The sequence below is a fragment of the Macaca nemestrina genome, chromosome 13 (assembly GCF_043159975.1).
Source record: "Macaca nemestrina isolate mMacNem1 chromosome 13, mMacNem.hap1, whole genome shotgun sequence".
Taxonomy (NCBI): domain Eukaryota; kingdom Metazoa; phylum Chordata; class Mammalia; order Primates; family Cercopithecidae; genus Macaca; species Macaca nemestrina.
Genome location: NC_092137.1, coordinates 26,384,243 through 26,409,124, shown reverse-complemented (window position 1 = coordinate 26,409,124; position 24,882 = coordinate 26,384,243). Strand labels below are relative to the sequence as shown.

Here is a 24,882-nt window from a genome sequence, read left to right as displayed (position 1 = left end):
AAAGAAACAAAGAAATGCCTCATATAGGGTTTATGCTTATGGAGTGCTAATCCCCCTTTTTTATTCCCCAACCCCTTGCTCATCTTATTTTCTTTCAAAACACTTATGACCACCTGTGAAATAATATATTTAGTAACTTGTTTATTGTCTAGCTGCCTCCTACTAGAATACAGGCTCTACCAGGGACTTTGTTTTGTTCACAGCTGCATCCCTAGCCCCCTGGAACAGTGCCCAGCATATAGTAGACACTTGATATGTATTTGTCAAATGAATGAATGAGTAAATAAATTAATAAAACCTGAGAGCAGAAACAGAAATCAGAGGAAGACAGAGAAGTCATCTAGGGCCCTCCTTAGATCATGAGGACAGACCTAGACCTCCTCCCAGGGGCCCCCCAAGAGCAGAAACCAGGTCCTTTCACACCGTTACCTCGATGTTATAGAGCTCCTCACGAAAGGTTTTCATCACGTTCTTCACCTGTTCTTCCATCCGCTCCAGAAGCAGGCAGATGTCATCTGACTGTTTCTTCAAATCCTTCACATACTGGTCATCCTTTGTTTTTAACTCCTAGAAAAAAGCATGGAAAAGGCTGGCCACAAACTGTCAGGAGCAGGAGGTGCCAAGCACTATCTCTAGACCCCTCTCACCAGAATCTGTCAACGCTAGGACATGAAACTGTACAAAGAGGGCTGGGCACAGTGGCTCACACCTATAATCTCAGCACTTTGGGAGGCTGAGGCAGGTGTTTCGGCTCAGGAGACCAGCCTGGGTAGTATAGCAAAACTCTGTCTCTATAAAAAAATACAAAATTAGCCAGATGTGGTGATGCACGCCTGTGGTCCCAGCTACTCAGGAGGCTGAGGTGGGAGGATCTCTCGAGCCCAGAAGGTGGAGGCTACAGTGAGCCATGATAGCACCACTGCACTCCAGCCTGGGAGATGGAGTAAGACCCTGTCTCAATAATAATAATAATAATGATAATAATAATAATAATAATAATAAACTGTACAAAGAGAAAGTGGCTTCAGAAGAGTCTTAGAAGGCCTGAGATAAAGCACAGTAGATGGAGTGGAATGGGCTGTGCCCAACGCAAAGCTCTTAACAAGCACCCAGGACCAAACCCCTCAATGTTATCACCTGCTGCAAATCTCCCTGCAAGCTCCCAGAAAACCTAGATTGTCCCAGCTGAGCAATTAATGTCCAGGTTCCAACACAGGAAAGTATCTACTGCAGACTAAGTTGCATTCTTCAACTAAGGACTAAACTCTGGAACAGCATTTGCTGTAAAAATACTACAGTCATGCGCCACGTAACATTTCAGTCAATGATGGACCACATATATGACAGTGGTCCCATAGGATTATAATATGGTATTTCCACTGTGCCTTTTCTGTTTAGATGCACAAATACTTAGCACTGCATTACAGTTGCTTACAGTATTCAGTACGGTAACATTCTAGACAGGTTTGTAGCCTGGGAGCAATAAGTTATATCATATACCCTAGGTGTGTAGTAGGTTATACCATCTAGGTTTGTGTAAGCACGTTATGATGTTCTCACAACAATGAAATCACCTAACAATGCATTTCTCAGAATATATCCCCATCATTAAGTGACACATGACTATATTTCTATTAGATAGCTAATAATTCTACAATTATGACAAAGCTTTTACTTCTAATTAAAAGTTTATCACTTGAAAAGACATCAAAGTTGGAAGTTAAAATTATCTCTGTTCACAGATGACATGATCTTATATGCAGAAAAACTAAAGATTTCACACACACGAAAACCTGTTAGAACTTAAACAAATTCAGCAAAGTTGCAGGACATAAAATCAAAATTCACACTATTCACAATAGCCAAGAATTGGAATCAACCTAAGTGTCCATCAGCAGATGAATAGATAAAGCAAATGTGGTACACAGACACAATGGAGTACTATTCAGCCATAAAAGAGAATGAGATCCTGTCATTTACAAAAACGTGGATGGAATTGAAAGGCATTGTGTTAAATGAAATAAGCCATGCACAAAAATTCAAACTTTGCATGTTCTCACTTGTTTGTGGGAGCTAAAAATTAAAACAATTGAACTCGTGGAGATAGAAAGTAGAATGACAGTTACCAGAGACTGAGAAGTGTAGTGTGGGGGGTCGGGGAGGAATGGGGATGGTTAATAGGCACAAAAATATAGTTAGAATGAATAAGATCTACTATTTGACAGCACAACAGGGTGACTAAGAACAGCTAGATTTAATGTTCCTTTTAAAATAACTAAAAGAGTATAACTGGAATGTTTGTAACACAAAGAAATGATACATGCTTGAAGTGCTGGATACCCCATTTACCCCAATGTGATTATCACACATTGTATGGCTGTATCAAAATATCTTAAGTACCCCATAAATATATACACCTACCCATAAAGTTTTTTAATTTTAAATTTAAAAAAAAAGGTCAGATGTGGTGGCTCACACCTGTAATCCCAACACTTTGGAAGGTGGAGGTGGGTGGGTAATTTGAGGTCAGGAGTTTGAGACCAACCTTGGCAACATGGTGAAACCCCATCTCTACTAAAAGCACAAATCCCAGCTACTTGGGAGGCTGAGGCAGGAGGATCATGTGAGCCCAGGAGGTGGAGGTTGTAGTGAGCCAAGATCAGTCTACTGCACTCCAGCCTGGGCAACAGAGCGAGACTCTGTCTCAAAAAAATTAAATTAAAAGTTTAAAAAATTTTTAATCAGTTGCATTCTTATATGCAAATAATGACCAATCCAAAATGGAAATTAAGAAAATAATCTACTTACCATAGCACCAAAAAGAATGAAATACTTATGAATAAACTTAACCAAGTAGGCCTTGTACACTGAAAACTGTAAAACATTACTAAAAGAAATCAAAGAAGACATAAACAAATGGAAGATATCCTGTGCTTATGAATTGGATGACTCAATACTGTTAAAATGTCCACACTATACAAAATAATCTACAGATTCAATGCAATCCTTATCAAAATCCCAACATTATTTTTTGTGGAAATAGGAAAACCATCCTAAAATTCGTAAAATTCAGAATCTCAAGGGACTCCAAATAGCCAAAATAATCTTGAAAAAGAACAAAGTTGGAGGCCCCACATTCCCTGATTTCAAAATATACTACAGACTGGGTGCAGTGGCTCATATCTGTAATCCCAGCACTTTGGGAGGCTGAGGCAGGTGGGTCACCTAGGTCAGGAGTTCGAGACTAGCCTGACCAACATTGTGAAACTCCGTCTCTACTAAAAATGCAAAAATTAGCCAGGCATGGTGGCACACGCCTGTAGTCTCAGCTACTCAGGAGGCTGAGGCAGAAGAATTGCTTGAACCCTAGAGACAGAGGTTGCAGTGAGCCGAGATCACACCACTGCACTCCAGCATGAGCGACAGCACTCTGTCTCAAAAAAAACTACAAAGAGCAACAGTAATTAAAAGAGTGTGGTACTGACATAAAAATAGATATATAGACCAAGGGAACTAGAGAGTCCAGAAATAAACCCCTACATATATGACCAAATGGCTTTTGACAAGGGTCAAAATGGTAAATGAATGATATACAAACCCCCACATCTATGGTCAAATGACTTTTGACAAGACTATACAGTGGTGAGAGGATAGTCTCTTTAACAAATGATATTGAGAAAACTGGATAGTCACAGGCAAAAGAATGAAGTTGGTCCCTTACCTTATACCATATACAAAAATAACTCAACATTGATTAAAGACCTAAAACTATTAAACTCCTGGAAGAAAATGTAGGAGACAAGCTTCTACACATTGGATTTGGCAATAATTTCTTGGATATAACACCAAAAGCCCAGGCAACAAAATCAAAAATAGACAAATGGGGCTGCACCAAACTCAGAAATGTTTGCACATCAAAAAAAAAAAAAATCAAGAATAAGAAGGCAATATATGGAATAGGAAATCATAATTGAAAATCATATATCTGATAAGGGGTTAATGTCCGAAATGCATAAGGAACTTCTCTAACTCAAAAACAACCCAAATTAAAAATAAGCAAAGGATTTAAATAGACATTTCTCCAAAGATGATATATGAATGGCCAAGAAACACAGGAAAAAGATGCGCAACATCTCTAATCATTAGGGAAATGTAAATCCAAACCACAAGGAGATATCACCTCACACTATCAACACGGAAACTATCACAAAAAACAGGATGTAAGTGTTGGTGAGAATACAGAGAAGTTAGAACCCTTGTGTACTGTTAGTGGGAATGTAAAATGGTGCAGTCATTATAAAAAACAGTATGGAGGTTCCTAAGAAAATTAAAAATAGAATTACCATATGACCATGTTACCATATTACCATAATTACCATATTACCAAAAGTACTCTCCTACTTTTAAGTGTACATCCAAATAATTCAAAGAAGGATCTCAAAGAGATACGTGTATACCCATGTTCACAGCAGTATTACTCACGATAGCCAAAAGGTGAAATCCAACCCAAATGTCCATTCACAGGAGAATGTATAAAACAAGATGTGGTATACATATGCAATGAAATACTATGCAGCCTTAAAAAAGTAGGCAGTCCTGTCACGTGCTACAATGAAGTCCATCACACTAAGCCAAATATGCTAGTCACAAAAGGACAAATGCTGTATGATTTCACTCACAGGAAGTATCTAACAGAGTGGTCAAAAATCACAGAAACGGAAAGTAGAAAGGTGATTACCAAGGGCTAGGGGGAAGGGGAAGAGGGAATTGGTATCTAAGGGGCATGTTGCAAGATGAAAAGTTCTTAGAGATCTGCTGCATCTGAATACTGTATACTTAACATGACTGAACTATAGTTTTTTGTTTTTTGTTTTGAGACGGAGTCTCACTCGCTTTGTCGACCAGGCTGGAGTGCAGTGGCGTGATCTCGGCTCACTGCAACCTTTGTCTCCCATGTTCAGGTGACCCTTCTGCCTCAGCCTCCCGAGTAGCTGAGATTACAGGTGTGTGCCACCATGCCCGGCTAATTTTTATACTTTTAGTAGAGATGGGGTTTCACCATGTTGGCCAGGCTGGTCTCAAACTCCTGATCTCAAGTGATCTGCCTGCCTCGGCCTCACAAAGTGCTGGGATTATAGGCATGAACCACTGCAACCAGCCCATGAACTATACACTTTAAAATGGTTATGATGGCAAATTTAATGTTATGTGTTTCTTACCATCGTAAAAAAAAAAAAAGAAAGAAAAGAAAAGAAAAGAAAACGTTTATAACATGAGTTGTACAGGATTCTAAATAATGAAGTAAAAGGTTTCTATATTTTTCCATTCAGGAAAAGCAAACTAATAACCCAGCTAAATCCCAGGCAGATCCCCAGTGGCTGGGCTGGAGGGCCCGCGCCTCTTGCCTGCTGTAACTCGCTGATGAGCTTGTTCTTATCTTCTAAGAGGCCAGCACAGTGCAGCTGTTGGGTATTGAGCATTTCCCACAGCTCTTGGGGAATTCTCTTCTGCTTGCCCTCTTCCCACTTTGAGGTGATTTCGTCAAATTTGTCCTGGCTGGTCTTAACTTCATTCTCCAGCTTCTCAATCCTGCAAATACAAACATGCCAGCCATGCCAGCCCAGCTCCAGATGCTGCCTTCCAATAGAGCAGGTGTGTTCTCTAGAATCTCTAGAATATAAAACTCAGGTACTGGGCACTGCCCAAACACACCCACCCAAAATCAAACTCAATGCTGAGAAATCTTTTTGTTTAATGCTTGACTACAAGTAACTTAAGCTAAGTAAAGAAAATGACACATAGCAAAAACAGATCAACATTAAGGCTACACATACACACATACACACGCACACACACACACCAAGATCAATTGGTCACCGGCTTCTGAGTAAGATGATAACACACAACAGTTAAACACAACTGGGTCTCTGGAGTCACGAGCTTATGTTCAAGTCCTGACTTGGGTCCTAACTGACTGTCAACCTTTTAGACAAGCTGCATAACCTCTTCAAGCCTCACTTTTTCTCTTCTGTAAAATGGAGTGGATGAAAAGTATCTACCTTCACGTGACTGGCTGTTGTCAGGATGAAATACAATGATGCACACAGCATAGGTGCTCAGCGTGGGAGTCACTTAACACATGGTACTTAAATTATCAATTTTTTATTAGCAACATGACCTCAATTGTCTGGCTACTCCTCTCCCAAGTTACCAATAAATGACTAGTGGAATGTACAAACACGGAAACTCCACCACGAGGAATGGAAAATAGGGAGAGCCTTTCCATAAATTCCAAAAAATCTCTGTGACAGAGCACACCAAGGCTGGGGCGAGGTGGCAGGAAGGCAGGACAGCTGAGCTGGGGCCCCTCTGGAAACAGTGGCTAGGATATCTCCCAGAGACTCTCTGCTCCTTGTAACAGACTAATCCTATGACAGCATCTCCAAACAAACTACCTGAGGAACCAAAGTCACAGCTTAAACATCCTGCAATCCTCTCTCCCTGTCCCATCCCACACCCACCCCACCTTCCAAGCTAGGACACTTTTTAAATTTAATTGACTTTTTTATTTCAAGAAATGAGAAAGAGCTGTCAGGTCACCTTTCCACAGCACACTGACCTTGTAACCTGCCACCTGAGACCTTCAGTGTTCCTCTGTGGCTAGAGGATGCGGCCTAACTCCTTGCATGACCTTCCCCGCCTTTCACAAGCCAACCCTGCTGGGAATCTGCCAACTCTATTCCTGGTACAGCCCATACAGGCAGTGGGAAGTTTCGAGAATAAAAGTCAACCACCTTTACTGGTAGAGCTGCTAACGTTGCTAACGAGGGAACTACTTATGCTGAACAACTAAAAATATTGTTAAAATCGTCCCCTGTATGTATATGATGAGCCAAAATGGTCAAGTGGTTGCTTTCTTTCTTTTTAAAGACAGGGTTTCACTCCCATTGCCTAGGCTGGAGTCCAGTGGCACACTCTTGGCTCACTACAACGTCCGCCTCCTGGGTTCAAGTGAGGCTCCTGCCTCAGCCTCCTGAGTACTGGGACTACAGGTGTGCATGCGCCACCACACTCAGCTGATATTTTGTATTTTTAGTAGAGATGGAGGTTCACCATGTTGGCCAAGCTGGTCTCGAACTCCTGACCTCAAGCGATCTGCCCGCCTCGGCCTCCCAAAGTGCTGCGATTACATGCGTGGGCCACCCCATGCCTGGCCAAGTGGTTGCTCTTCTAATTGTTTAATAAATTAATTGAAGAACAATCCAAAGTTTAAATGAGGACCTGCAATCAGTCTACTTCTGTGTGCAAACCAAAGTTTAATTCTTCTAAGCCGCTATGCCTCCCTGCTGGACAGCCTGAGACCTGGCATATGGGCATGCAGGGCAGTCTGCCTCCTGAGGACTGGAGCTGAGGACCTGACACAGGTTCCTATTATCCCTGTGACCCTCCATCCTTCTAGACATGGAGCCCTTCATATTCTTTAATAATGCTGCCACCTTTACACATAACACTGAGGTGCTCCTGGGTCTGGTCGTTCTCACCAGTTGAAACTCAGGACTGCCCAGTTGACCTTCTTAGCCTCTTTTCTTCTACCACCCGCACACATCCTTCACTATCATGCCATTTCCAAGCACATCATGGGATCTCACACCTCTACTCAAAGGTTCCCTCTGCCTAAAATGCCTACTCTTCAACTCTTCAAACTCCTATTCATCCCTCACACTCCAACTCAGTGTCACCTTGCCTGGGAAGTTTTCTCTAATCTCTGCAGATAGAATTAAAGGCCTCCTTGTGTGTGTTACTACAACCCTTTACACATTATCTATTTTACCACAAATTGTGGGTGTTTCCATGTGTCTCTTGACTAGACTGTGAATACCACAAACAGAGGCCATGTTTCACTCCTTTTGTATACACACAGCTTGGCACGTATCAGCAGTGTAGTGCTTGAGGAAGGGAGGAAAGAAAAGAGAGAAGAGATAGCTGGGTGTGGTCGCTCATGCCTGTAATTCCAACACTGTGGGAGGCCAAGGCGGGTGGATCACCTGAGGTCAGTAGTTCGAGACCAGCCTGGCCAACATGGTGAAACCTGTCTCTACTAAAAATACAAAATTAGCCTGGCATGGTGGTGCATGTCTGTAATCCCAGCTACTCAGGAGGCTGAGGCAGGAGAATCGCTTGAACCCAGAAGGTGGAGGTTGCGGTGAGCTGAGATCACACCCACTGCACTCCAACCTGGGTAACAAGAGCGAACCTCCGTCTCAAAAATGAAAAAAAAAAAAAAAAAAAAAAAAAAAGAGAGAGAGAGAGAGAAGAGGAGGGAGGGATGGAGAACTTATAAGGGCAGGAAGGGAATTGCCTAAGGTGGACAAGGTCACCCTCCAACGACTCGGGAGAACTGCGGGCCCATGGAGGAGATTACCTTCACGTCCACCAGGTACAGAGTGGTGTGGTCCTTACCTCTGACGCTTTATCTCCTCTTCTTCGACTCTCCTGTGAATCTCTCTGATATCTATAGCCACCTGGATATTTGTCACCAACTCAGTGCCACAGAGCAGAAGTTTAGCCAATTTCTGAAAAGAGAGAAAGAACTGACAAAGCTAGAACACTTTGTAAATAATGTGTAAAGTCAGAAACATTTTTGCACAACTGTCCGTAGCTCTTCCATCCATTCAAGCAGGAAGCAGCAACTACCTTAAGACTTTTAAGAGTAGCCCCTGTATAGCAACCCTTTTCTATCAGGACATTTGTGATGTGGTTTTACAGCTCACAATTTAAAAGCACTCTGCAGTTCTTGACCAGGCACAGTGGCTCATGTCTGTAATCCCAGCACTTTGGGAGGCCAAGGTGGGTGGATCATTTGAGGTCAGGAGTTCGAGACCAGCTTGGCCAACATGGTGAAACCCCATCTCTACTAAAAATTCAAAAATTAGCCGGGTGTGGTGGCGGGTGCCTGTAATCCCAGCTACTCAGGAGGCTGAGGCAGGAGAATCATTTGAACCTGGGAGGCAGAGGTTACAGTGAGCCGAGGTCATGCCGCTACACTCCAGCCTGAGTGACAAAGTGAGACCCTATCTCAGAAAAAAAAAAAAAAAAAAAAGAGAGAGAAAAGGAAAAAGAAAAAGAGAAAGAGAAAGAAAAGTCCGGTATCCAGTCATAATAGGATGAGGCCTGGGGAAAAGTCACTGTGTTTGGCTAGAAGGGTATCATTAGTATCCTACTGTGGTAAGTTTTTGTCCATTCCTGGGCAAAATAAAAAATTTTTAAAAAGCACTCTGCAGTTCTCAATGTACTTTATGTATTCACTGTAGAGTAGGCACCAGCCAACTTTTACACCAGCAGGTATTATACATCCATCTCAGCCCTTTCCCCAGCAGATCTCCAAGTGACTGACACTGCCAGGAGCCTTTTGAAGCACCTCAGTTGGGGAGGTGAGGCAGATAATGACAGTGAGGCAGATAACAATGGTTGTCCTCCCATGTCCATTTCTCCCTCTCCTTTTAGTAACAGAACACTCAAATTTTTGCTAGGCACATGGCTTCCCAAAATAGGTAACTTTCCCGGCCTCCCTTGCACCTAGAATACTATCTGATCAATGACACATGAGAAGTGATGTGTGCCACTTCTGAACTGTGCCTTTAAGGGAAAAGGTGTACCCTCTGCTGCCCCACTTCTGTCCCTTCTCCCAGGCTGGCATGTGGGGCTCAAGTAAAAGGTGAGGAGCAGATGAAGGCAACTCAAGCAATGGCAGAGGGAGCTGAGGTCCCATCATCAAGCAGACCCCATCCATGTCAGCCCTGGACTGCTTATACTCGGAACTGTTGAGACAGAGAAAAGAGCTTCTGCCTTGCTGCAGCTAATGATACGTGGAGTCTATCATTACACGGATTCTAATGCAGGAAAAGATTGTAGCTGGCTGCACTGCTCTCTCCTTAATGGGCTCAGGGATTTTGTAATTGGTGCCATCCTTCTAAATCCCTCTTCGTAAATTCCATCTCCAGTATCTTCACTCCTAGCCTTGTCGTGATGTTATTCAAGATGATAAATCCTCTCAACAAAAAGTTCTAGTATCCTTAGGTTATGCCTAAGTTTTTCCAAGTATTTTTGGAACTTATAAACTTTCCAACTCTCAAATAATTTTTAAACTAGGAGCCTATAAAATTTCTATACCAAGGAGTCACAGAAATTACCAGAGACTTCACTTGATCTCACTATATGAAAAATTTGAAATGTAGTTTCATTGAATACAGAACAGAGCTTTAACCCAGATATCCAGGGCACTCTAGATTTTTTGTTATTGCCTGCAGTTTTATCACTTATACCAAATGGTTTTACATGCATAAGGAAGTAATGACTTTCCTGCAGTTTGGGGTAATTTTCTAGTTTCTACTCAATGTGAACATCAGACACTTCTGCATAAGTACCATGTGCTAACCAATCACTGGAGTTCCAGAAATTTCTGAATCAAGTATTTAAGACTCAAAGTAAAATTAAAAATCCAAATGTCACAGTCACTAACAGACCAACAGACATGCCCCTCACCTTTATGAGATCCAGGGAAAGAGTTTAAATGGAGGTCCACATACCATATGTCTAAATATTTTTAAATTATAGTATCATGTAAAAATTGTTAAATAAAACATTTGGCCGGGCATGGTGGCTCACACCTGTAATCCCAGCACTTTGGGAGGCCGACACGGCAGATCACTTGAGGCCAGGAGTTCAAGACCAGCCTGAACAACATAGTAAAACCCCGTCTCTACTAAAAACACAAAAATTAGCCAGGCATGGTGGTGCACGCCTGTAGTCCCAGCTACTCGGGAGGCTGAGGCAGGAGAATGGAGTGAATCCAGGAGGCGGAGGTTGCAGTGAGCCGAGATCGTACCACTGTACTCCAGCCTGGGCGACAGAGCGAGACTCCATCTCAAAATACATATATCCTCCTATCTCAATACCTTTATAACAATTTAAAAGTCCTAGTTTGAATTCAGACACATTTCGGAGTTCTACTCATAATTGGGTGGCTAAGGAAGAGCCTGCCTCTGGCCGCAGCTCCCAGCCCACCCCCAGCTCTGTCCTGCAGGCATGTGGATTCCCCAACTGCACATTCAAGCTCCATCTACACCCTGTGACCATCCATCAGGCCCAGGGGTTGTGTAACAGTGGCCTCATCTGCCCTGAGCAGGACAGACTCTGGCAAGAGGCACATACAGGTTGAAGGTGGGCTCAAAGTCATTTGGACGGGGAATTTTGGCTCCCATGGGACTCAGTGATCTAGAGGGGACAATGGGGGTTTGAAGGGACATGGGGCAAGTCTACTTGAGGGGGTGCATCCACAGGAAATCCAGAGCAGAACCTGGACTCCCATCGTCACCACTTCTATTTAATGAGCTGGAGCATCCAACTAATGCAATAAGGGAAGAAAAAAAAATGAAAGATATAAAAATCAGACAAAGAAATAAAACTTATTATTTTCAGATGATATGATTATATATGTAAAAAAAATCCAAAAGAAGCCACAGGTAACTATTAGAATTAACAAATGAATTTGGCAAGGTCACCGGATACCAGGTCAATATATTAAAATCAACTGTACATTTATCCACCACCATGAACCACTATAACCCGAACAAAAAGTGCAAAACATCGCTGAGCCAAATTAAAGAATACCTCCCATGGATTATAAATTCTACTCAGTCAGTTGAAATTCCAGCAGGTTTTTTGGCAGAAATTTTTTTTTTTTTTTTGAGACGGAGTCTCGCTCTGTCACCCAGGCTGGACTGCAGTGGTGCAATCTTGGCTCACTGCAACCTCTACCTCCTGGGTTCACGCGATTCTCCTGCCTCAGCCTCCCGAGTAGCTGGGACTACAGTGCCTGCCACCACGCCAGGCTAATTTTTTGTATTTTTAGTAGATACAGGGTTTCACCATGTTAGCCAGGATGGTCTCGATCTCCTGACCTGGTGATCTGCCCACCTCAGCCTCCCAAAGTGCTGGGATTACAGGCATGAACCACCGCGCCCGGCGACGAGCTGATTCTAAAATGTATATGGAAATACAAAGGGTCAAGAATAGCCAAGACAAGGCTGGGCGCAGTGGCTCATGCCTCTAATCCCAGCACTTTGGGAAGCTGAGGCAGGAGGATTACCTGAGACCAAGAGTTCGAGACCAGCCTGGCCAACATGGTGAAACCCCGTTTCCGGTAAGAATACAAACATTAGCTGGATATGGTGGCACACGCATGTAATCCCAGCTACTCAGAAGGCTGAGGCATCAGAATGACTTGAACCTGGGAGGTGGCGGTTGCAGTGAGCCAAGATTGTGCCACTGCACCCCAGCCTGGATGACAGAACGAGACTGTCTCACAAGAAAAAAAAAAAAAGAATAGCTAAGACAATCTGGAAGAACACAGAGAACTCACCCTACCAGATATCAAGAACTGTCATAAAAGCTACAGTAATTAAAACTGTGTGGAATTGGCACAAAGCCAGTGGTATAGTTTGGATATGTGTCCCTGCCCAAATCTCATGTCGAATTTTAATCCCCAGAGTTGGAGGTGGAGCCTGGTGGGAAACGAGTGGATCATGGGGGTGGATTCCTCATAGTTCGGCACCATCCTCTTGGTGTTCTTCTCATGATAGTGAGTGAGTTCTCGTGAGATCTGGCCATTGTAAAGTGTGTGACACCTCCCTGCGTTCTCTCTCTCACTCCTGCTCCTGCCATGTGAGATGCCTGCTTCCCCTTTGCCTTCTGCCATGATTGGAAGCTTCCTGAGGCCCACCCAGAAGCGGAAGTCACTGTGCTTCTTGTACAGCCTGCAGAACCATGAGCCAATTAAACCTCCTTATAAATTATCCAGTCTCAAGTATTTCTTTATAGCAATGTGAGAATGAACTAATACAGACAGACATATAGATACCAAAAAAGAGAACAGAGAATGTGGAAACAAACTCACACATACATGGTCACCTGATTTGCAACAAAGGTGCACAGCAATGCAGTGGGGAAAGGACAATCTTTTCAGTAAATGGTGCTGGGGCAACTAAAAATCTACATAGAAAACAATGAACCTGGGACCCTACCCTTACATGATAGACAGAAATCAATTCCAGATACGCCATAGGCCAAAATGTAAATGATAGAATGATAAAACTTTCTAGAAGAAACCATAGAAGACTGTCTTCATATGAAGTAGACAAAGATTAAACAGGACACAAAAATAATGACCACTAAAAACATGATAAGGCCGGGCGCAGTGGCTCACATCTGTAATCCCAGCACTTTGGGAGGCTGAGGCAGGCGGATCACTTGGTCAAGAGATCAAGACCATCCTGGCCAACATGGTGAAACCCCCGTCTCTACTAAAAATACAAAAATTAGATGGGCGTGGTGGCGCATGCCTGTAGTCCCAGCTACTCAGGAGGCTGAGGCAGGAGAATAGCTTGAACCGGGAGGCAGAGGTTGCAGTGAGCCAAGATCGTGCCACTGCACTTCAGCCTGGTGACAGAGCAAGACTTCGTCTCAAAAAAAAAAAAAAAAAAAAAAGATAAACTGCAGGGTCAAGGGTGGGGCCCAGCCTGCCCAGACCTTAGGTCAGAACTAATAATCAATACTTTAATCTTGAGATCTTGAGGAAGGGGGCATCTTTTGTGTACATTTCTCCTTGATGCCAAGATTCTTCACTACTTAAGTCCTAAGTGAAAGGAACCTTCAAAACCTGCTAATGAAAACAGTATTATCTCTTTGGATTTATACTTAATTAAGGAGTGCTCAGGGTGAACTATATATCAGTATTTTAAAAAATCTAATATCCTTTTGTGCTACACAGAAATGCTCAGAGGTCACTGACTTTTTTTTTTTTTTTTTTTTGAAAGAGAGAGAGTCTCCCTCTGTCGCCCAGGCTAGAGTGCAGTGACCTGATCTCGGATCACTGCAACCTCCACCTCACGGGTTCAAGGAATCCTCCCACCTCAGCCTCAGCCTTCTGAGTAGCCGGGACTCCAGGTGTGTGCCACCACGCCCAGCCAACTTCTGTATTTTTAGTAGAGACGAGGTTTCACCATGTTGGCCAGGCTGGTCTTGAACTCCTGACCTCAGGTGATCCGCCCGCCTTGGCCTTCCAAAGTCCCGGGATTATAGGCGTGAGCCACTGCGCCAGGTTGAGCTCACTGACTTTTAAATGAAGAAGAGAACGAAGTACAAAACAGTGACATGAATCACCTACTCTGCAGTAGATAAAAGATCAGGAACAAAAACCCACATCAGTTCAATATCTTTTCCACAGTAAAATATTTTATCCCTAAGACAGTACGAGATATTCATTGATCTCTGTATACCTCTATGCTCTATCATCATATTCAGCAACCTGAATATTTTTTCTCACCAGAAATGATCTCTCCTCTGCTATTAAAATTTCCACCTGGATTTCTAAGACAACTCAAATCCCATTTTCTCCATTGAACTTTCCCTGACCAGGCCAGCTTGGTGAGTTCCTCTCCATATCTGAGTTCACACAGTGTCACCATTTTTGCCTTTCACTTAGCATTGATTAAATGTAGCATTTTGCCAGTTCTGGTCTGCTGTTTTGAGCTGCTGTTTATCCCTCAGCATCCCAGGAGCTGTTTCATCGCCATGGAGGGTAATCAATGATTTTCTTGTTTGTGTCTACACAAGCTACGTACAAGCTACGCACTACTCCATGGCTACAAAAAGAGGCTCTCATTCTCACAGTACATACAGTTTCACTGGGGCACTGCAGGCACACACATCTGAAAAGTCATATGCAGCAGAAAACTATCTAAAATGAAAAGAGTAGCACAGACAGGAAGTATTCAATGTGTGGAGAAAGGGAGCTCAGGCTGGGCTGAGGAAGAATCCAAGGAGGATTTGGGTCTTGAGAGGGTTGTTGAAAATGGGAAAGTGGCCAGATGAGAGCAGAGAAGAAGAAGTGAATAGAGGGGGCCTGGCATTCCAGATGATCAAAGGCACAGAGCAGAAATGAACAAAACCCCACTGGAGGAGAGTGAGTGGATCCACCTCACCAAAGTGGAAGGCATAATTAGGTAACAAACGGGAGACGTGTTTGGAAAGTGAAGATGGGAACAGACTATCAAAGGCCTTGAGTGCCCAGGCTAAAACATCTGGACTTTATCCTATGAAGAGTGAATACCATTAAAAGTGCATGAGCTGAGAAGAGACAACGTAAATATAAGAAACTGTCATCTGAAAGCTCACTCCTAGAGAGCTCTCAAATGGGAAAGATTCTATTCAGTTCTGCCTAGAGACAGCAACATGGACCACATGATTTCTTCCAGTCTAAATGTGAAAACCATGATGTAACACCCAGCTCACTGGTCTTCCAGAGCCCATCTGTCAACCAGTTCATACCAATCGGCTTTCTTCTTTCTGTTTGTAGCTCTTGCTTTGATCCTCCTCACTCTCCTTCTTCCCATCTAAATATTCTCCAAGTGCTTCCCTGTGATGGAAAAAAGCAGAGAAAATTAAGTTATTTCTAGTACTTAAATTCTATATTTAAAGGTTTTGGCCTGGCACAGTGGCTCATGCCTGTAATCCCAACACTTTGGGAGACCAAGATAGGAGGATTGCTTAAGGCCAGGAGTTCAAGATCAGCATGGCCAACATAGCAAGACCCCCAACTCTATTTATGTAAACAATAATAATAATAATAATAATGGTTCCATTGTACTTTGTATATAAATATATATTCCATATGGAATAAAATTTAAATATTGGCCAGGCACAGTGGCTTATAACTGTAATCCCAGCACTTTGGGAGGCCAAGGCAGGAGGACTGCTTTAAATCAAGAGTTTGAGACCTGCTTGGGCAACATAGAGAGATCCCATCTCTATCATTTAAAAAAAATTAAATATTAAAAAAAACTACAATCTTAAAAACACTAGAAGTAAATACAGGAGAATATCTATATAATCTTAGCATAGAAAACCCATCTTCGAATAAGACCAAAGTCAGAAAAAAAAAATTAAAAGATTTTACTTTCTAAAATTTAGAAATTTCATCCTTGAAAGTCAAGGGATAAACTGATAAAAGATATTTGACAAAATTTTACTATCCATAAAATAGGAAGGGCTCCTTCAAATCAATACACAGAAGACAAAATACCAAAGAGAAAAACTGGCAGAGGATATGAACAGGCAATTTCCCAAAGAGATACAAATGGCAAACAGGCATTTGAAAATACGGTCAGCTTCACGTACAATCAGAGAAACCAAAACCCTGTGAGGTGTCATTACCCTATTATCAGACTAAAAAAGATTTGAAGGGTTGACAATATCAGGTGGCAGCCCAGCTTTCCACATGCCATGGGTGGGAATGTAAAGTGTAACAACTTGTTTAAAAGGCAATTTGGCAAGATTTGTCAAAAGCTTAAATGTGCCTCCCCTCTGACCCAACAACCCTATCTTTAGGAATTTTTTACAGGAAGACTTTACAAGTACATAAATAAATATGCACAAGAAAGATGACTGTAACCCTGACAATACTCGTAAGACCATGGAAACATTCTACATACATATTAATAGCTAACTAGTTAACAGGAAACAATATTTCAAAAATACTTTGTAGCCTACAAAAAGAATGATGTAATACCTAGCAGCAGGGAAAGATGTCCACAGCAGTTAAGTAAACGGAGCCAGTTTTAGAACAATATGTAGACTATAACACAAATTTTCTTTTTAAAATAGGCTTGGCCGGGCGCAGTGGCTCACGCCTGTAATTCCAGCACTTTGGGAGGCCGAGGCGGGCGGATCACAAGGTCAGGAGAGTGAGACCATCCTGGCTAACACGGTGAAACCCCATCTCTACTAAAAATACAAAAAAATTAGCCGGGCGTGGTGGTGGGCGCCTGTAGTCCCAGCTACTTGGGAGGCTGACGCAGGAGAATGACGTGACCCGGGAGGCGGAGCTTGCAGTGAGCTGAGCCGAGCTGAGATCTCGCCACTGCAGTCCAGCCTGGGGAACAGAGTGAGACTCTGTCTCAAAAGAAAAAAAAAAAAAAAAAAAAAAAAAGACTTATATGTGCACTGGACATTTTCTGGAAGTATATGTGACAAATGGATAACAGTAATTACTTAAGGAACAGGAATTAAATTACCAAGAAGTTCTATTTTCTACATTTTTGTACTGCATGAATTTTCTAAATAGTGCATGTGTGTGTGCTTATGTGTGTGTGTGAATCAGAAAATGAGACTAAAGGGGCGGTGGCGAGAGAATGTTCCAGATTATGGACTTTTTCAGAGGAGGCATGGGGGAGTGACCTCACCAACCCCCACACCACATCATCAAGACCCTGCTCTCTCCTCTGGCACACAGTGGCCATAAGGGCTCTCAGTACTGCCTTAGGACAAATGAAACCTTAACATGACACAGCAGGTTTGTTTATTCGCTTTGTTTTGCTTCGTTTTTTGAGACGGATTTTCGCTCTTGTTGCCCAGGCTGGAGTGCAATGGCACGATCTCGGCTCACCGAAACCTCCGCCTCCCGGGTTCCAGCAATTCTCCTGCCTCAGCCTAGCAGATCTCTTTATCTCATTCTTTCTCGACTTTTTCTAACTCTGACTTCCGTTTCTACTCCCTTTGTTCAAAGTCCGGGACAATCCTACCTAGTGTGACACTATTTTGGAGATACAGAATTGAGTTACCGTCCTCCACTCCCAAACTAACCAAAACCCCTTGGTTTTTTCTTGTCATTTCATTGACTTCCCTATTCTTATCGAACATGTTCTTTGTTTTCTTACTAAGTAAACTAATTGTTCCATTTTACTCAGGTCTTCAGCTATTGCCAGGCTTATCATGTTCCCATCACCACTCAAAAAATTCCCTTGACTTTCTACTTTGACCACCAATTAATGACCAACTCTATTTAAATAATCTCTTCCAAGTGCTTTCTGGATCAAAGATCAGTGCTTCAGAAACAAACAAACAAAAACTATGCAGTCCAGATATTTATTATATATATATACACATACATACACACACACACACACACACACACATATATATATATATATATATATATATATTTTTTTTTTTTTTTTCCCAACAGCCCTGCTCTGTCCCCAGGCTGCAGTGCAGTGGCGCCATCTCGGCTCACTACAACCTCCGCCGCCCTCCGCCGCCCAGGTTCAAGCAATTCTTCTGACTCAGTCTCCTGAGTAGCTGGGACTACAAACATGCGCCCCCACGCCCGGCTAACTTTTGTATTTCTTTTTTCTTTTCTTTTTTTATTTTTTTAAATTTTTTTATTATACTTTAAGTTCTAGGGTACATGTGTGTAACTTGCAGGTTTGTTACATATGTATACTTGTGCCATGTTGGTGTGCTGCACCCATCAACTCGTCAGCACCCATCAACTCGTCATTTACATCAAGTATAACTCCCAATGCAATCCCTCCCCCCTCTCCCCTCCCCATAATAGGCCCCGGTGTGTGATGTTCCCCTTCCCAAGTCCAAGTGATCTCATTGTTCAGTTCCCACCTATGAGTGAGAACATGCGGTGTTTGGTTTTCTGTTCTTGCGATAGTTTGCTGAGAATGATGGCTTCCAGCTGCATCCATGTCCCTACAGAGGACACAAACTCATCCTTTTTTATGGCTGCATAGTATTCCATGGTGTATATGTGCCACATAGACTTGGAATCAACCCAAATGTCCATCAGTGACAGACTGGATTAAGAAAACTTTTGTATTTCTAGTAAAGACGGGGTTTCACCATGTTGGCCAGGCTGTAGATATGCTATAAATTCTTATTAACGGCCGGGCGCGGTGGCTCAAGCCTGTAATCCCAGCACTTTGGGAGGCCGAGACGGGCGGATCACAAGGTCAGGAGATTGAGACCATCCTGGCTAACACGGCGAAACCCCGTCTCTACTAAAAACACAAAAAATTAGCCGGGCGAGGTGGCGGCGCCTGTGGTCCCAGCTACTCGGGAGGCTGAGGCAGGAGAATGGCGGGAACCCGGGAGGCGGAGCTTGCAGTGAGCTGAGATCTGGCCACTGCACTCCAGCCTGGGCGACAGAGCGAGACTCCGTCTCAAAAAAAAAAAAAATAATAATAATAATAATAATAATAATAATAATAATTCTTATTAACTAGTTTTAACTTAAATCTCATCACTGCCTTTTATGCATCATTTTTTACTGCTTAGCACTGTACTGTCCAATATGTAGCCAATAACCACACATGGCTATAAAGCACCTGAAATGTGGCTGGTGCAAATTGAAATATGCTATGAGTGTAAAATACACTCTAGATGGATTTTGAAGACTTTAAACAAAAAATATTTGCAATATAGCTCATCAGTATGATTTATACTGATTGCATATTAAAATGATACTTTCATATATTGGATTAAATAAATTATTAATTTCACCTGTTCTGTTTTTACCACTTTCAATGCTACTACTAGAAAACTTGAAATGACATATGTGGCTGATATTGTATTTCTCTTGTTCAGCAGTGAACTAGTATATTCTCCAAAGAAACTGTCTCAGACTTTTGTCTCTTCAGATTTGAGCTCCCTCCCTCCTGGGGGCTGAGTCCTCTTTTGGGAAGCTGTTTCCTCGCCACCGCCCCATGTTTGTGGTCTAAATGGGAGCTGCCATCTTGAATACTCCACTTCCTGACCAAAGTCCTTTTTCAGGATTTAAAAACATTGAAACTTGGTTGTCTACCTGGGTTTAGAGTTCTAGGTTGGAAATAACTTTCCTTCACTGTTTCCTTCCAGTGTTCTATTTGAGAAACCTAAAGTCATTCTGTCTTGACACCTTTGTATGAGATCATATTTTTGTTTTTATATATCATCTTTTTTTTTTTTTCCCCACTCTGGAAGCTCGTAGGCCCCTTCTCTTTGTTCTCAGTGTTCTGAACTTTCTCAATGGCGTGCCTTAGGGTGGGTCTATTTTCATCTACTGCTCGAGACATTTCAATCAGGAACCTCATGATCTTCAGGTCTGAGACATGTTCTTGAATTGTTTCCATGATAATACCCTCTCTGCTCCATTCTTTCTGGATCTAGAAAAGTGATAATATCTTCTAATTTAAAAAAATATATATTTTTCTGTGGCTGGGGGCAGGGCTCATGCCTGTAATCCCAGCACTCTGGGAGGCCAAGGTGGGCGGATCACCTGAGGTAAGGAGTTCAAGACCAGCCTGGCCAACATGGTGAAACCCTGTCTCTACTAAAAATACAAAAATTAGCCAGGTGTGGTGGTGCACGCCTGTAATCCCAGCTACTTGGGAGGCTGAGGCAGGAGAATTGCTTGAACCCAGGAGGCCGAGGTTGCAGTGAGCCAAGATCATGGCATTGCACTCCAGTCTGGGCAACAAAAGTGAAACTCCATATCAATAATAATAATAATATTTTCTCTATAAGTTTCTACCTTTTTTCTTTGTGCTCTATTTTCTAGGGGATTTCATTATCTTTATTTTCCAACCCTTCTAATGTTTTCTATTTCTATAATTTTTTTTATTTCTAAGAGCTCTATTTTTTTTTCTCTGAACACTCCTTTTAGTATCAGTCTATTCTCATTTCATGGTTTCCGTATCATCTCTTTTTTCTTTGAGGATCTTTTTTTTCCCCTTTTTTTCCCCCAAAGACTTCAAAACTATCTCTGAGGATCTGAATGATCTTTTTGTGGTATTATTGGTTTTTTCTACCCACATAGTCTTAATTTCCTCTTAGGTGCTTTTTTCTCTTTGTTAATTTTCATATCTATCGTTCATGTTAAAGACTTTCCTCAGATGCATAGAAATCCTTGGTTACTGACTCAAGACAAGAACTAAAAAGCCTATGAAAAAATTAAAACATTGGTTAAAAATAAATAAACACTGTTTTACGTGGGAAAAAATCAAGCTACTGATAAAACAACTCTTATGAGGTGACTTTTAAAGCTGTTTTCACTTACGTCATGTCATTTTAAAACTTTGAGTTCCATTATTCTAGTTGTTGCTGAATGTGTCTACTGCTGTTATTTTCAAAATGTTCTCCAAATTCTTGCCTATCTTGTCTGAGATGTACCAAAGACCTAAAGCTACAAGTATAATGGTAACTTCTATGACAACTTGGGAAAAGGATACTAATGGTACCAATTTTACATGTCACCATCTTCACAGTAGCTATCTAGTTGTTAAAGAAAGAGCTGCCTTAAAAGAAAAAAAAAAAACTACATAAAGGATGGTGTGTTTTCATTATGTGTACATAAACCCACCTGATTATACAGAATCCAAGAATTTAGAGAAAATAAGGACAAATTAGTATCATTTCAATTTAAGTCTCTAGCCATTTGGAAGCTTGTAATATGGTGTCAGGATAAAGCAGAAAAAATAAATGTTAATAGTGTGACAAAAATTTAAACATTAAAAACAAGCTGATGGGGCTGGGCACAGTGGCTCATGCCTACAATCCCAGCACTTTGGGAGGCCAAGGCAGGAGGACCACTTGACCCAGGAGTTTAAGACTAGCCTGGACAACACAGCAAGACCCCATCTCTAAAAAAAAAAAAAAATTAGCCAGGCACAGTGGCCTGCACCTATAGTGCCAGACACTCAGGAGGCTGAGGCAGGAGGATTGCTTGAGCCCAGGATTCAAGGTTATAGTAAGCTATGATCAAACCACTGCACTCCAGCCTGGGCAATGGAGTGAGACTCTGTTGCTTAAAAACTAAATAAATAAATACTAAAAATAATTTTTTTAAAAAGCTGATGGGAGCTGTGAGTACAAGGGTGTGCCATAACAACTGTGCATGTCAGTGTGGGCTGATTTAATCGGGGGGCTTTGTGAGCAAACCCGATATTACTGTCTTTATTTTATTTTATTTATTTTTTTTATTTTAGAGATAGAGTTGCCCCCTCTGTTGCCCAGGCTGGAGTGCACTGGCATGATCTCGGCTCACTGCAGCCTCTGCCTCCCAGGTTCAAGCAATTCTCATGCCTCAGCCTCCCAAGTAGCTGGGATTACAGGCATGCACCACCACGCCACTAATTTTCATATTTTTAGTAGAGACGGGGTTTTACCATGTTGGCCAGGCTGGTCTCAAACTCCAGACCACAGGTTATCCACCCCTCTTGGCCTCCCAAAGTGCTGGATTACCGGTGTGAGCCACTGTGCCCGGCCCGACCTTAGTGTCTTTAAATCCTTCTTTTGGGGCTGGTCAGATTCCACAGAGAAACTTCTCCAACCTCCTGCCTGGAATCTGAAGGCCAAAGTGCCAGCCTGTTCCAAGAACTGGTGAGAGGACAGCTGGAAGGTCCTGGCATCCAGCGTGCATATGTCCCCTGAATCCCCTTATTTTCCATGAAGTATCTTTGCCTCGCCTCTGCCTAGCATCCCCCAAGCCCTAGACCCTCTGCTTGACTTTCTCCGAACTTCCAATCTTCTGTGCAAAGAGAGAGAAAGGTTCTAGGCATCTACCTATTAATTTTCCAATCGGTTGTCCTTATTTTGGTTCCCTTCTTCACCTCCACTTCTAGATATCAACTGAAAAAGAGTCAGAATCCACAAAATTAAAAGAAAACTCTATTTCTAAAGGACATAACTTATAGGCAGGAAACAAGCCTTCAACTGAGACTGAGAAGCAGGCTTTGAAGGTGAGAAAATAAAGCAGGTATTTATGCTAGGTGGGGAGGTAGGAAATGCATATGCTATAGGATATAGGAGAAAGTTGTGAATATTTATGGAGAAAACTCATTACGCATGTGCATTAGGCTTACATGTGCATGGAACATATGACAATACGCTACTCATGTTCACTTTGGGGTGGAGATTTAACATTTAAATCTACTACAATTGGGTCACAAATGCAAAAAGGTGATGCTTAGGGTACAAGTCAAGAATCTGTGCAGTCTCAGGGAACCAGTCCAAACTGGCCTGAAGTTGGCAGTCATCCAGCAAGAGGTCTTTGTGGTCCAGGGTGGTTGTCAGGTTGGAACCATAAACATTGGGAGGAGGGTGCTGGGTGGTCAAACCAAGTAAGTCAAGGAGTCTTCTGGCCTCTTGTCCTTTTCAGGTCAGCCTTTCATAAGACCTCATGATAATTAGTAAAGGGACAGGGGTAGCAGCACGTGGACATGTCCAGTCTCTGTTCTGTCACAGTTAAGGGCTAAGAACTTTGAGATCTCTTAGCCACAGAGGTCCTGTCACTCCACTGAAAGGACCATATGACTTTTTAAAGCCTCACGGATGAATATGATATGCCACCAATCTCCTAGTCTTTGGGGATTTAGTGCAGAGTAAATCAAGAGGGTTCTCAGCTTTCTTCACTATCAGCTTATTTTTCCATCTTCTTGAATCTGCTAACCCATTTACCATCTATCTTGTGCTTCCCAGCTTCCACAATTTCATTGCTGTTGAGTCCTCCTGTTCTTGACTTTGTGAATTTGCATCTTTTTTACTGAATCCCCTTACATGTCATTTTAACAGAGTTTAGATACAGATCTAAGGTAGATGTATGTGTTCCATCTGGTATCCACTACCCAGAAGTGACATCTCCCGGCTGGGTGCGGTGGCTCACACCTATAATCCCAGCACTTTTCGAGGCCAAGGTGGCAGGATTATTTGAGCTCTGGAGTTCGAGACCAGCCTGGGCAACATGGTGAAACCCCATTTCTACCAAAAATACAAAAAATTAGTGGGGCATGGTGGTGCGCACCTGTGGCCCCAGCTACTCGGGAGGCTGGAGTGGGGGGAATCACTTGAGTCTAGGAGGTGGAAGTTGCAGTGAGCCAAGGTCACACCACTGCATTCCAACCTGGTGACAGAGTGAGACCCTATCTCAAAAAAAAAAAGAAAAAAAAAAAAAGGAAGTGACATCTCCCAGAAATGTCAAACCTAAACTAAGACACCAGAGATTGGGAGTGTCAGGAGCATTAGCACATTATTCCTATTCTTTTTTTTTTTTTTTTTTTTTTTTCTGAGAAGGAGTCTCGCTCTGTCATCCAGGCTGGAGTACAGTGGCACGATCTCAGCTCAGTGCAACCTCCACCTCCCGGTGTTCAAGCAATTCTCGTGCCTCGGTCTCCTGAGTAGCTGGGATTACAGGAGTGTGCCACCAAGCACAGCTAATTTTTTTGTCTTTTTAGTAGAGACAGGGGTTTCACTATATTGGCCAGGTTGGTCTCGAACTCCTGGTCTCAAGTGATCCACCCACCTCAGCCTCCCAAACTTCTGGGATTATAGGCGTGAGCCACCATGCCTGGCTGTATTCTTTATATGACATTTGATTCTGTTAACTTGCACCTTAACATTACACCTCATGACAAAAGAAGGCCCAGGCAGCAACAGCAGTGGGTATCACAGGCAACCGAGGGGTGTACTGCCTATAGATAACATAAAAACAATACAGCTGCTTTTTATTATCACATGTGCCAGCAATTCAAAACAATGTCAGTAATAAAATACTCCTTTCTGAAAAAGCTCTTGTCAATCTAAGTTCTGATCCATTGCTGCAATTACTGTTGGTTATTAATAATATATATGTAAGCTTCAATATAGCATATTTTAATCTCTTTTCCTTTAATTAACAGATAAGTTAATTCAGGGAACTTCCAGGCTCACACAGACTCAGCTTCATGCACTTGTTTTGACAGCACATTGAAATGGTACAGAATGCTCCCAGCTCACTTACGCACAATGCATGGCCCCAACCACTAATACAGAATAGAGGCTGGGCACAGTGGCTCACACCTGTAATCCCAGCACTTTGGGAGGCCAAGGCAGGTGGATCACCTGAGGTCAGGAATTCAAGACCAGCCTGGCCAACATGGTGGAACCCCATATCTACTAAAAAATACAAAAATTAGCCAGGTATGGTGGCAAGTGCCTGTAATCCTAGCTACTCGGGAGGCTGAG

At 42.5% G+C, this 24,882-nt stretch overlaps 1 protein-coding gene across 3 annotated transcripts in view; it reads right to left on the bottom strand.

Moving 5' to 3' along the window:
• LOC105479911 (dynein regulatory complex subunit 1) overlaps positions 1-24,882 on the bottom strand; it is a 55,636-nt gene that overhangs the window by 26,960 nt on the left and 3,794 nt on the right. For all 3 annotated transcript variants that reach the window (XM_071076401.1, XM_071076402.1, XM_071076400.1), the window contains exons 2-5: positions 15,388-15,475; positions 8,461-8,573; positions 5,406-5,589; positions 430-567 (exon numbers count right to left, since the gene is read on the bottom strand). In XM_071076401.1, the coding sequence (XP_070932502.1) occupies positions 430-567; positions 5,406-5,589; positions 8,461-8,573; positions 15,388-15,475 (523 nt within the window). The remainder of the gene's footprint in view (positions 1-429; positions 568-5,405; positions 5,590-8,460; positions 8,574-15,387; positions 15,476-24,882) is intronic.